The sequence below is a fragment of the Salmo trutta genome, chromosome 13, assembly GCF_901001165.1.
Source record: "Salmo trutta chromosome 13, fSalTru1.1, whole genome shotgun sequence".
NCBI lineage: Eukaryota > Metazoa > Chordata > Actinopteri > Salmoniformes > Salmonidae > Salmo > Salmo trutta.
Window position 1 is genome coordinate 74,171,159 of NC_042969.1, and position 12,916 is coordinate 74,184,074.

Sequence of the window (12,916 nt, forward strand, 5' to 3'; positions counted from 1 at the left end):
CGGGGAGGCCCCAGCTGAGTATTAGACTGTAACATCTGCATATACACTATTCAGACCTCATGACTTCTTCCACATTTTGTTACGTTACAGCCTTATTCTAAAATGGATTAAAAAAATGTATTTACATAAGTATTCCATAAGACCCATTGCTATGAAACTCGAAACTGAGCTCAAGTGCATCCTGTTTCCATTGATCATCCTTGATATTTCTACAACTTGATTAGAGTCCACCTGTGGTAAATTCAATATATTCAAAATAAGGTCCCACAGTTGACAGTGCATGTCAGAGTAAAAACCAAGCCATGATGTCGAAAAAATTGTCCGTAGTGCTCCGAGACAAGATTGTGTCGAGGTACAGATCTGGGAAAAGAGTACGAAAAAAATCTCTGCAGCATTGAAGGTTCCCAAGAACACTCCATCATTCTTAAATGGAAGAAGTTTAGAACCACCAAGACTCTTAGAGCTGACCGCCCGGGGAGAAGGGCCTTGGTCAGGAAGGTGACCAAGAACCCAATGGTCACTCTGGCACCTAAAGGACTCTGACCATGAGAAACAAGATTCTCTGGTCTGATGAAACCAAGATTGAACTCTTTGGCCTGAATGCCAAGTGTCACATCTGGAGGATACTTGGCACAATCCCTACGGTGAATCATGGTGGTGGTACCATCATGCTGTGGGGATGATTTTCAGAGGCAGAGGCAGGACTGGGAGACTAGTCAGGATCGAGGGAAATATGAACGGAGCAAAGTACAGAGAGATCCTTGATAAAACCTACTCCAGAATGCTCAAGGCCTCAGACTGGGACAAAGGTTCACATTCCAACAGGACAACGACCCTAAGCACACAGCCAAGAAAATACCGGAGTGGCTTCTGGACAAGTCTCTGAATGTCCTTGAGTGGCCCAGCCAGAGCCCGGACAGGAACCTGATCTAACATCTCTGGAGAGACCTGAAATAGCTGTGCAGCAACGCTCCCAGTCCAACCTGACCGAACTAGAGAGGATCTACAGAGAAGAATGGGAGAAATACAGATGTGCCAACCTTGTAGCGTCCTACCCAAGAAGACTCAAGGCTGTAATCACTACCAAAGGTGCTTTAACTTCTCTAGGGTATGTGGGACGGTAGCGTCCCACCTCGCCAACAGCCAGTGAAATAGCAGAGCGCCAAATTCAAAACAACAAAAATCTCATAATTCAAATTTCTCACACATACAAGTATTATACACCATTTTAAAGATATTCTTCTCGTTAATCCAACCACACTGTCCGATTTCAAAAAGGCTTTACGGCGAAAGCATAGCATTAGATTATGTTAGGACAGCACCTAGACAAGAAAAACCACAGCCATTTTCCAAGCAAGGAGAGGCGTCACAAAAACCAGAAATACAGCTAAAATGAATCACTAACCTTTGATGATCTTCATCAAATGGCACTCATAGGACTTCATGTTACACAATACATGTATGTTTTGCTCGATAAAGTTCATATTTATATCCAAAAACCCCATTTTACATTGGCGTGTAATGTTCAGAAATGTTTTGCCTCCCAAAACTTCCGGTGAATGAGCACATCAATTTACAGAAATACTCATCATAAACGTTGATAAAATATACAACTGTTATTCAAAGAATTATAGATACACTTCTACTTAATGCAACCGCTGTGTCAGATTTCAAAGAAGCTTTACAGTGAAAGCACACTTTGCAATAATCTGAGTACAGCGCTCAGTCAGAAAACCAAACCCGCCGTTTTGTGGAGTCAACAAAACTCAGAAATAGCATTATAAATATTCACTTACCTTTGATGATCTTCATCGGAATGCACTCCCAGGAATCCCAGTTCCACAATAAATGTTAATTTGTTTCGATAAAGTCCATATTTATGTCCAAATACCTCCTTTTTGTTCGCGCGTTCAGTCGAGTAACCCAAATGCACTGTGTGCGTCTGAGTGTTCAGACGAAAAGTCAAAAAAGTTATATTACAGTTCGTAGAGACGTCAAACGATGTATATAATCAATCTTTAGGATGTTTTTATCATAAATCTTCCATAATATTCCAACCGAACGATTCCTTTGTCTTCAAAAAGGAAAAGGAACACAGCTAACTCTCACGGGAGCGCGCGCCACTGAGCTCATGCCATTTTCTCAGTCATCTGATTCCAAGACCTCTTATTCTCTCCCCATTCACAGTAGAAGTATGAAACGACCTTCTAAAGACTGTTGACATCTAGTGGAAGCCTTAGGAAGTGCAAAATGACCCCACAGATACTGTATATTGGATAGGGAATCACTTGAAAAACTACAAACCTCAGATTTCCACACTTCCTGGTTGGATTTTTTTCTCAGGTTTTTGCCGGCCATATGAGTTCTGTTATACTCACAGACATCATTCAAATAGTTTTAGAAACTTCAGAGTGTTTTCTATCCACATCTACAAATAATATGCATATCCTACCTTCTGGGCCTGAGTAGCAGGCAGTTTACTACGGGCACGCTTTACATCCGGACGTCAAAATACTGCCCCCTACCCAAGAGAGGTTAACAAATTACTGAGTAAAGGTTCTGAATACCTATGTAAATGTGATTTTTTTATAAATTAAAATGTCTAAACCTGATTTTGCTTTGTCCTTATGGGGTATTGTGTGTAGATTGATGAGGAGAAAAAACGATTTAATCAATTATAATAAGGCTGTAGCCTAACAAAATTTGGAATAGTTTCCAAAGGCGCTGTAAATGGATGAGAGAGCTTCCTACTGCCTGAGCTATGTGATTGATGTAATTGAGAAGAGCGTGGGGCCTAGGATCGAGCTTTGGTGTACTCCCTTGGAGACAGCAGATGTTCTGACTTTATACACTGCACTCTTTGAGAGAGGTAGTTAGTAAACCAGGTTAAAAACCCCAAAGAGACACCAATACTCCTTATCCGGGCAACAACAATGGAATGGTCGACCGTATCAAAAGCTTTGGCCAAGTCATTAAAAATATCAGCACAACATTGCTCTCCTATCGTCCTTCAGGAAGTATAATATTCGTGTGGAGGACATCATGATCAGGAATGTGATGTACATCACCCTCAACTGCTGCTACAGAGACCTGCATGATGTACTACTGGCTGGACACCTCAAGACCCTAGCCCTGCTCGAGTCCAGTGGTGAGAGACACGCACACCCACAAACACACACAAATAAACACTCATACTTTACAGATCGTGACATGCATACACACACATTACAGACACCACAGAACATTTTCAGTCAAATAACATTTCCCCACACACACATTCAAGTTATATATTCTTATACAGTATGCCAAGTCTGTAATTGTGCAGCGATGCCAAAGCAATTAACTGGGGCAATTATTTTAAACAAACACACACAGCCCCTCATACACACCTCCTGTTGTGTACACAGACGCCTGGCTGTTCTCAGTTACATCACTCACAATGCAGCAACATGTTAGGAGTCCCCTGCAGTCTGCACATTAACTACTGTTCTAAAATGTTCCGTTCCTGGCCCCTCTCTCTCAATTTCTCTTCTCTTCCATCATCCCTCTTCTTTTATTCTCATCTGTCTCTCTCCTCTACCTTTCATCCCATCATCTCTGTCCTCTCTTCACCACCTCACTCCCTCCTTACTTTCTCTCTCATCTCATATTTCTCTCCATCCATGTCTTCCATGCTGCCCCTCACTCCCCTCTCGCTCTTCCTCCCTCGTCCCCCCCTCAGAGTCGATGATCCTGCTGGGTTCTATTGAGCGTGCCCAGCTCCAGGCCCTCCTGTCCCTACAGCTGGGCCAGCCACGGAGGCTGAAGTACCTTAGAGACCGGGCTACTGCTGAGAAGAAGCGCCTGTCGATGGTCTCCCACCCGGGCAGCGAGGATGGCTCCCAGAGGGTTAACCAGGAGGTCCGGTTCCAGGTAAGTACAGTCTTAACAAACCACATCAAGCTAACAGTACACACTACGAAGTCAGTCATGTCTGGAGTCCCCAGTACCACACCAAGCTAACAGTAAAGCTGTGGAAAACGTCTTGAAGACTGGATCAGTGGAGGAGGATAGGATGCCAGGTCAGCACAGAGACTCAGGGGAGCCAGAACCATAGTGAATACTGTAGTATCTGGCTCCATCAGCTTCACTACTAGGTCAGCACAGAGACTCAGGAGAGCCAGAACCATAGTGAATACTGTAGTATCTGGCTCCATCAGCTTCACTACCAGGTCAGCACAGAGACTCAGGAGAGCCAGAACCAAAGTGAATACTGTAGTATCTGGCTCCATCAGCTTCACTACCAGGTCAGCACAGAGACTCAGGAGAGCCAGAACCATAGTGAATACTGTAGTATCTGGCTCCATCAGCTTCACTACCAGGTCAGAACAGAGACTCAGGAGAGCCAGAACCATAGTGAATACTGTAGTATCTGGCTCCATCAGCTTCACTACCAGGTCAGCACAGAGACTCAGGAGAGCCAGAACCATAGTGAATACTGTAGTATCTGGCTCCATCAGCTTCACTACCAGGTCAGCACAGAGACTCAGGAGAGCCAGAACCATAGTGAATACTGTAGTATCTGGCTCCATCAGCTTCACTACCAGGTCAGCACAGAGACTCAGGAGAGCCAGAACCATAGTGAATACTGTAGTATCTGGCTCCATCAGCTTCACTACCAGGTCAGCACAGAGACTCAAGAGAGCCAGAACCATAGTGAATACTGTAGTATCTGGCTCCATCAGCTTCACTACCAGGTCAGCACAGAGACTCAGGAGAGCCAGAACCATAGTGAATACTGTAGTATCTGGCTCCATCAGCTTCACTACCAGGTCAGCACAGAGACTCAGGAGAGCCAGAACCATAGTGAATACTGTAGTATCTGGCTCCATCAGCTTCACTACCAGGTCAGCACAGAGACTCAGGAGAGCCAGAACCATAGTGAATACTGTAGTATCTGGCTCCATCAGCCTCACTACCAGGTCAGCACAGAGACTCAGGAGAGCTAGAACCATAGTGAATACTGTAGTATCTGGCTCCATCAGCTTCACTACCAGGTTAGCACAGAGACTCAGGAGAGCCAGAACCATAGTGAATACTGTAGTATTTGGCTCCATCAGCTTCACTACCAGGTTAGCACAGAGACTCAGGAGAGCCAGAACCATAGTGAATACTGTAGTATCTGGCTCCATCAGCTTCACTACCAGGTCAGCACAGACTCAGGAGAGCCAGAACCATAGTGAATACTGTAGTATCTGGCTCCATCAGCTTCACTACCAGGTCAGCACAGAGACTCAGGGGAGCCAGAACCATAGTGAATACTGTAGTATCTGGCTCCATCAGCTTCACTACCAGGTCAGCACAGAGACTCAGGAGAGCCAGAACCATAGTGAATACTGTAGTATCTGGCTCCATCAGCTTCACTACCAGGTCAGCACAGAGACTCAGGAGAGCCAGAACCATAGTGAATACTGTAGTATCTGGCTCCATCAGCTTCACTACCAGGTCAGCACAGAGACTCAGGAGAGCCAGAACCATAGTGAATACTGTAGTATCTGGCTCCATCAGCTTCACTACCAGGTCAGCACAGAGACTCAGGAGAGCCAGAACCATAGTGAATACTGTAGTATCTGGCTCCATCAGCTTCACAACCAGGTCAGCACAGAGACTCAGGAGAGCCAGAACCATAGTGAATACTGTAGTATCTGGCTCCATCAGCTTCACTACCAGGTCAGCACAGAGACTCAGGAGAGCCAGAACCATAGTGAATACTGTAGTATCTGGCTCCATCAGCTTCACTACCAGGTCAGCACAGAGACTCAGGAGAGCCAGAACCATAGTGAATACTGTAGTATCTGGCTCCATCAGCCTCACTACCAGGTTAGCACAGAGACTCAGGAGAGCCAGAACCATAGTGAATACTGTAGTATTTGGCTCCATCAGCTTCACTACCAGGTTAGCACAGAGACTCAGGAGAGCCAGAACCATAGTGAATACTGTAGTATCTGGCTCCATCAGCTTCACTACCAGGTCAGCACAGAGACTCAGGAGAGCCAGAACCATAGTGAATACTGTAGTATCTGGCTCCATCAGCTTCACTACCAGGTCAGCACAGAGACTCAGGAGAGCCAGAACCATAGTGAATACTGTAGTATCTGGCTCCATCAGCTTCACTGCCAGGTTAGCACAGAGACTCAGGAGAGCCAGAACCATCGTGAATACTGTAGTATTTGGTTCCATCTGCTTTATTGGCTCCATTTGACAACCAATATGAGAGGAAAAATAAAATAATATTAAACCGTTCTAGTCCCATGATTTATATGTGAGAAGATTTTATTGTCCCATCAATAAGAGACAGAGTGAGATGGAGTCTGAAAGGGGGAGAAGGAGAAGGAGAGAGACAGAGAGCGAGAGAAGCAGAATGAGAAAGAGACAGATTGAGAGAAACAGATAAGAGGGACCGACAGAGAGAGACGATGACAGAGAAGGAGAAAGAAACGGAGAGAGAGAGAGAGAGAGTTTGTCGCGCGTGTGTCCGGTTGTGTTTGTGATCACTGGCGCACAGAGCTGAAATTGGGATTTTGAGGCTGCCAATGTCTAACTTTGTTTTGGGGGCTAGCACTGCTGTATTCAGAATACTGATCTGGTTTCTCCTCCCTGCGCCACCCCCGCACCCTGCCCCAGGCTAGTGGGGTGCTACTCAGCCATTCACAGCAGGCCGGGTGGGGGAGGAGAAGAAGGGGAAGGGACAAGGTGCTTTTACCCCCAGGACGGCAGGGTTTGGATATCCAGCTATTCATCACACTCATTTAGCTCTCTCACCGCTCTCACACTCTCTTTCTCTCTCTCTAAGAACCAATAATGATAGAAAAAAATGTGTTTTCATTTTGTAAAGTTAGTGTGGGAGAGGTGGACAAAGTATTGTTATAGATCAATAATGACAAAACTCTTGGCATTGACAACTTAGATGGAAAGCTACTGAGGATGGTAGCTGCCTCTATAGCCACTCCTACCTGTCATATCTTTAATCTGAGCCTAGAGGAAAGTGTTTGCCCTCAGGCCTGGAGGGAAGCCAAAGTCATTCCACTACCCAAGACTGGTAAAGCGGCTTTTACTGGTTCTAACAGCCAACCTATCAGCTTGCTGCCAGCTCTTGGCATACTGTTGGAAAAATGTTTTGGCCAAATACAATGCTATTTCTCTGTAAACAAATGAACTACAGACTTCCAGCATGCTTATAGAGAAGGGCACTCAACATGTACTGCACTGACACAAATGACTGATGATTGGTTGAAAGAAATTGATAATAAGGCGGTTGTGGGAGCTGTACTGTTAGATTTCAGTGCAGAGTTTGATATTATTGACCATAACCTGTTGTTGAAAGAACTTATGTGTTATGGCTTTTAAACCTCTGCCATATTGTGGATGCAGAGCTACACTACATGACCAAGTGTGTGGACACCTGCTCGTCAAACATCTCATTCCAAAATCAGGTGCATTAATATGGAGTTGGTCCCCCCCCCCACCCCCTTTACCCCTTTACTACTATAACAGCCTCCACTCTTCTGGGAAGGCTTTACACTAGATGTTGGAACATTGCTGTTGGGACTTGCTTCTATTCAGCCACAAGAGCATTAGTGAGGTTGGGCACTGAAGTTGAGCGATTAGGCCTGGCTCGCAGTTGGCGTTCTAATTCATCCTAAAGGTGTTCGATGGGGTTGAGGTCAGGGCTCTGTGCAGGCCAGTCAAGTTCTTCCACATCAATCTCGACAAACCATTTCTGTATCGACCTCGCTTTGTGCACAGGGGCATTGTCATGCTGAAACAGGAAAGGGACTTCCCCAAACTGTTTCCACGAAGTTGGAAGCACAGAATCATCTAGAATGTCATTGTATGCTGTAGCATTAAGTTTTCCCTTCACTGGAACTAAGGGGCCTAGGCGAACCATGAAAAATGGCCCATACCATTATTCATCCTCTACCAAACTTTACAGTTGGCATTATGCTTTGGGGCAGGTAGCGTATTCCTGGCATCCACCAAACCCAGATTAATTTGTCGGACTTCCAAATGGTGAAGTGTGATTCATCACTCCAGAGAATGCGTTTCCACTGAGACCAATGGTGGCAAACTTTACACCACTCCAGCCGACGCTTGGCATTGCGCATGGTTATTTTAGGCTTGTGTGCGGCTGTTCGGCCATGAAAACCCATTTCGAGAAGCTCCCGATTTGACAGTTCTTGTGCTGAAGTTGCTTCCAAAGGCAGTTTGGAACTCGGTAGTAAGTGTTAGAGGTCGACCAATTTATGATTTTTCAACGCCGATGCCGATTATTGGGGGACCAAAACAGCCGACACCGATTAATCGGCCGATTTTTTTGTTGTTGTTGTTTTTTTTGTTGTTTTTTTTTCCCCCCCCCCTTTTGTGTAGTAATGACAATTAAAACAATACTGAATGAACACTTATTTTAACTTAATATAATACATCCATAAAATCAATTTAGCCTCAAATAAATAATGAAACATGTTCAATTTAGTTTAAATAATGCAAAAACAAAGTGTTGGAGAAGAAAGTAAAAGTGCATTATGTGCCATGTAAGAAAGCTAACGTTTAAGTTCCTTGCTCAGAACATGAGAACATATGAAAGCTGATGGTTCCTTTTAACATGAGTCTTCAATATTCCCAGTTAAGAAGTTTTAGCTTGTAGTTATTATAGGAATTATAGGACTATTTCTCTCTATACGATTTGTATTTCATATACCTTTGACTATTGGATGTTCTTATAGGCACTTTAGTATTGCCAGTGTAACAGTACGGCTTCCGTCCCTCTCCTCGCTCCAACCTGGGCTCGAACCAGGAACACATCGACAACAGCCACCCTCGAAGCAGCGTTACCCATGCAGAGCAAGGGGAACAACTACTCCAAGTCTCAGAGCGAGTGACGTTTGAAACGCTATTAGCGCGCACCCGGCTAACTAGCTAGCCATTTCATATCTGTTACACCAGCCTAATCTTGGGAGTTGATAGGCTTGAAGTCATAAACAGCGCAATGCATTGCGAAGGGCTTCTGGCAAAATGCACGAAAGTGCTATTTTGAATGAATGCTTACGAGCGTGCTGCTGCCTACCATCGCTCAGTCAGACTGCTCTATCAAATCATAGACTTAATTATAACATAATAACACACAGAAATACGAGCCTTAGGTCATTAATATGGTCGAATCCGGAAACTATCACGTTTATTCTTTCAGTGAAATACGGAACCGTTCCGTATTTTACCTAACGGGTGGCATCCATAAGTCTAAATGTTCCTGTTACATTGCACAACCTTCAATGTTATGTCATAATTATGTAAAATTCTGGCAAATTAGTTCGCAACGAGCCAGGCGGCCCAAACTGTTTCATATACCCTGACTCTGCGTGCAATGAACGGAAGAGAAGTGACAATTTCACCTGGTTAATATTGCCTGCTAACCTGGATTTCTTTTAGCTAAATATGCAGGTTTAAAAATATATACTTCTGTGTATTGATTTTAAGAAAGGCGTTGATGTTTATGATTAGGTACAGTCGTGCAACGATTGTGCTTTTTTCGCAAATGCGCTTTTGTTAAATCATCCCCCGTTTGGCGAAGTCGGCTGTCTTTGTTAGGAAGAAATAGTCTTCACAGTTTGCAACGAGCCAGGCGGCCCAAACGGCTGCATATACCCTGACTCTGTTGCAGAGGTGACACATTTTCCATAGTTAAAAGAAATTCATGTTAGCAGGCAATATTAACTAAAGATGCAGGTTTAAAAATATATACTTTTGTATTGATTTTAAGAAAGACATTGATGTTTATGGTTAGGTACAAGTTGGAGCAACGACAGACCTTTTTCGCGAATGCGCACCGCATCGATTATATGCAACGCAGGACAGGCTAGATAAACTAGTAATATCATCAACCATGTGTAGTTAACTAGTGATTATGATTGATTGATTGTTTTTATAAGATAAGTTTAATGCTAGCTAGCAACTTACCTTGGCTTCTTACTGTATTCGCAAAACAGGCAGGCTCCTCGTGGAGTGCAATGTAAAGCAGGTGGTTAGGGCGTTGAACTAGTTAACCGTAAGGTTGCATCCCCAAGCTGACACGGTAAAAATCTGTCGTTCTGCCCCTGAACAAGGCAGTTTACCCACCGTTCCTAGACCGTCATTGGAATGTGTTCTTAACTGACTTGCCTAGTAAAACAATATTTATCTAAAAAAATATATATATATTTTTTTATATCGGCAAATCGGTGGCCAAAAATACCGATTACCAATTGTTATGAAAACTTGAAATCGGCCCTAATTAATCGGCCATTCCGATTAATCGGTCGACCTCTAGTAAGTGTTGCAACTGAAGACAGGCGATTTTTACGCGCTATGTATTTCAGCACTCGGCAGTCCCGTTCTGTGAGCTTGTGTGGCCTACCACTTCGCCTACCACTTCACAATAACAGCACTTACAGTTGACCGAGGCAGCTCTAGCAAGGCAGAAATTTAACAAACTGACTTGTTGGAATTGTAGTATCCTGACGGTGCCACGTTGAAAGTCACTGAGCTCTTCAGTAAGGCCATTCTACTGCCAGTGTTTGTCTATGGAGATTGCATGGCTTTGTGCTCAATTTTTATACACCTGTCAGCAACAGGTATGGCAGAAATAGTCAAATCCACTTATTTTGAAGGTGTGTGTGTGTGTGTGTGTGTGTGTGTGTGTGTGTGTGTGTGTGTGTGTATATATACATATATATATTAGTGTTTTTCTTTACATGTTTGACAGAGAAGCTTCCATTAAAGTGTGGTATGCCGCAGGGAGGTTCTCTAAGCCCGCTACTCTTTTCTATTTTCACCAATGACCTGCCATTGGCATTAAACAGCCTGTGTGTCCATGTATGCTGATGATTCCACCGTATACCCATCAACAACCACAGTTAATGAAGTCACTGAAACCCTTAACAAGGAGTTGCAGTCAGTTTGGAAATGGGTGGCTAGTAATAAACTGGCCCTGAACATCTCTAAAACTAAGAGCATTGTATTTGGTACAAATCCTTCCCTAAGTTCTAGACCGCAGCTGAAACTGGTGATGAATGCTGTAGTAGTTGAGCAAGTTGGTGAGACTAAATTGCTTGTTGTTACCATAGATTATAAACTGTCATGGTCAAAACATATGGATTCAGTGGTTGTAAAGATGGGTAGAGGTCTGTCCACAATGAAGAGATGCTCTGCTTTTTTGACACCCCACTCCACAAAGCAAGTCCTGCAGGCTCTAGTTTGATCTTATCTTGATTATTGTCAAGTCACATGCTCAAGTGCTGTGAAGAAGGACCTAGTTAAGTAGCATCTGGCCCAAACAGAGTGGCATGTTGTGCTCTTTATTGTAATCAGAGGGCAAATATCAATACTATGCATGCCAGTCTCTCCTGGCTAAGAGTTGAGGAAAGACTGACTTATTCTTGTTTTTATAAGAGACATTGTGTAGGAAATTCCAAATTGTTTGCATAGTCAACTTATACACAGCACTGAAACGCACATTTACCACACCGGACATGCCACCAGGGGTCTTTTCACAGTCCCCAGGTCCAGAACAAATTCAAGGAAACGTACAGTATTATACATGAGTCATGATTGCATTGAACTCCCTTCCATCTCATATAGTGCAAGTGAACAGCAAACGTTTCAAAAAACAAATAAAGCAACACCTCACAGCACAATGCCTCTCCCCCATGTGACCTACTTGTTGTGTGTATGTACTGACAAATTTGTGACTGACCAGCTCAAATCGGTCTTATGTAGAAGAATTTGAAATGTGATTTTTTTATATTGGATAAAAGTAGAGACTCAGAGCTACAAAATGGTATATCGTACCCTACGATGGGAAAGTAATTATGCTTTGAAAGTTGATCGACTTGTAAACTACTAAACAGTGAATAGTGTTGTAAAGATTAAGACTAAAAGTGGTAGTAGCCTACAATAAAGGAACAATTCCAGGTAAACATAGTGTCCAGATGATCAAATGTTTTATAAACATTAGACACTTACCCAGACGCACTTGTCTAAATTGATGGGTCATGTGAAATAAATGCTATAACCCACAGCCAGTGGTGGAAAAAGTACTAAATTGTCCTAGAATAAAAGTATAAATCATTTCAATTTCCTTATATTAAACCCGACGGCACAATTCTTTATTTTTTATATTTTTGATTGACGATAGCCAGGTGCACACAACAACACTCAGACATAATTTACAAACGAAGCATTTGTGTTTAGTGAGTCTGCCAGATCAGAGGCTGTAGGGATGACCGGGGATGTTCTCTTGATAAGTGTGTGAATTGGACAATTTTCCTGTCAAAATGTAACAAGAACTTTTGGGTGTGAAGGAAAATGTATTGAGTAAAAAGTACATTATTTTCTATACTTATGTAGTGAAGTAAAAGTAGACAAAAGCCTGAGTTGAAACCTGAGTGAGGTGCACATGTGCAGTACATAAACAGATGCATGGACACTTGATACGGTCACGATATTGTTGTGGTATGTCACAAAATCATGTTATGACCACACATATCAATATTCATTACATACAGTTGAAGTTGGAAGTTTACATACACCTTAGCCAAATACATTTAAACTCAGTTTTTAACAATTCCTGACATTTAATCCTAGTTAAAACTCTCTGTCTTAGGTCAGTTAGGATCACCACTTTATTTTAAGAATGTGAAATGTCAGAATAATAGTAGAGAGAATGATTTATTTCAGCTTTTACTTGTTTCATCACATTCCCAGTGGGTCAGAAGTTTAAATACACTCAATTAGTATTTGGTAGCATTGCCTTTAATATGTTTAATTTGGGTAAAACGTTTCGGGTAGCCTTCCACAAGCTTCCCACAGTAAATTGGGGGAATTTTGGCCCATTCCTCCTGAC

The 12,916-nt window shown here is 43.1% G+C and overlaps 1 protein-coding gene across 1 annotated transcript in view; it reads left to right on the forward strand.

Moving 5' to 3' along the window:
- The window catches only part of LOC115206513 (chloride channel protein 2), a 144,820-nt gene that overhangs the window by 97,751 nt on the left and 34,153 nt on the right, over positions 1-12,916 (forward strand). Inside the window, exons 15-16 of the mRNA XM_029773584.1 lie at positions 3,015-3,148; positions 3,722-3,912. Coding sequence (XP_029629444.1) covers positions 3,015-3,148; positions 3,722-3,912 — 325 coding nt within the window. The remainder of the gene's footprint in view (positions 1-3,014; positions 3,149-3,721; positions 3,913-12,916) is intronic.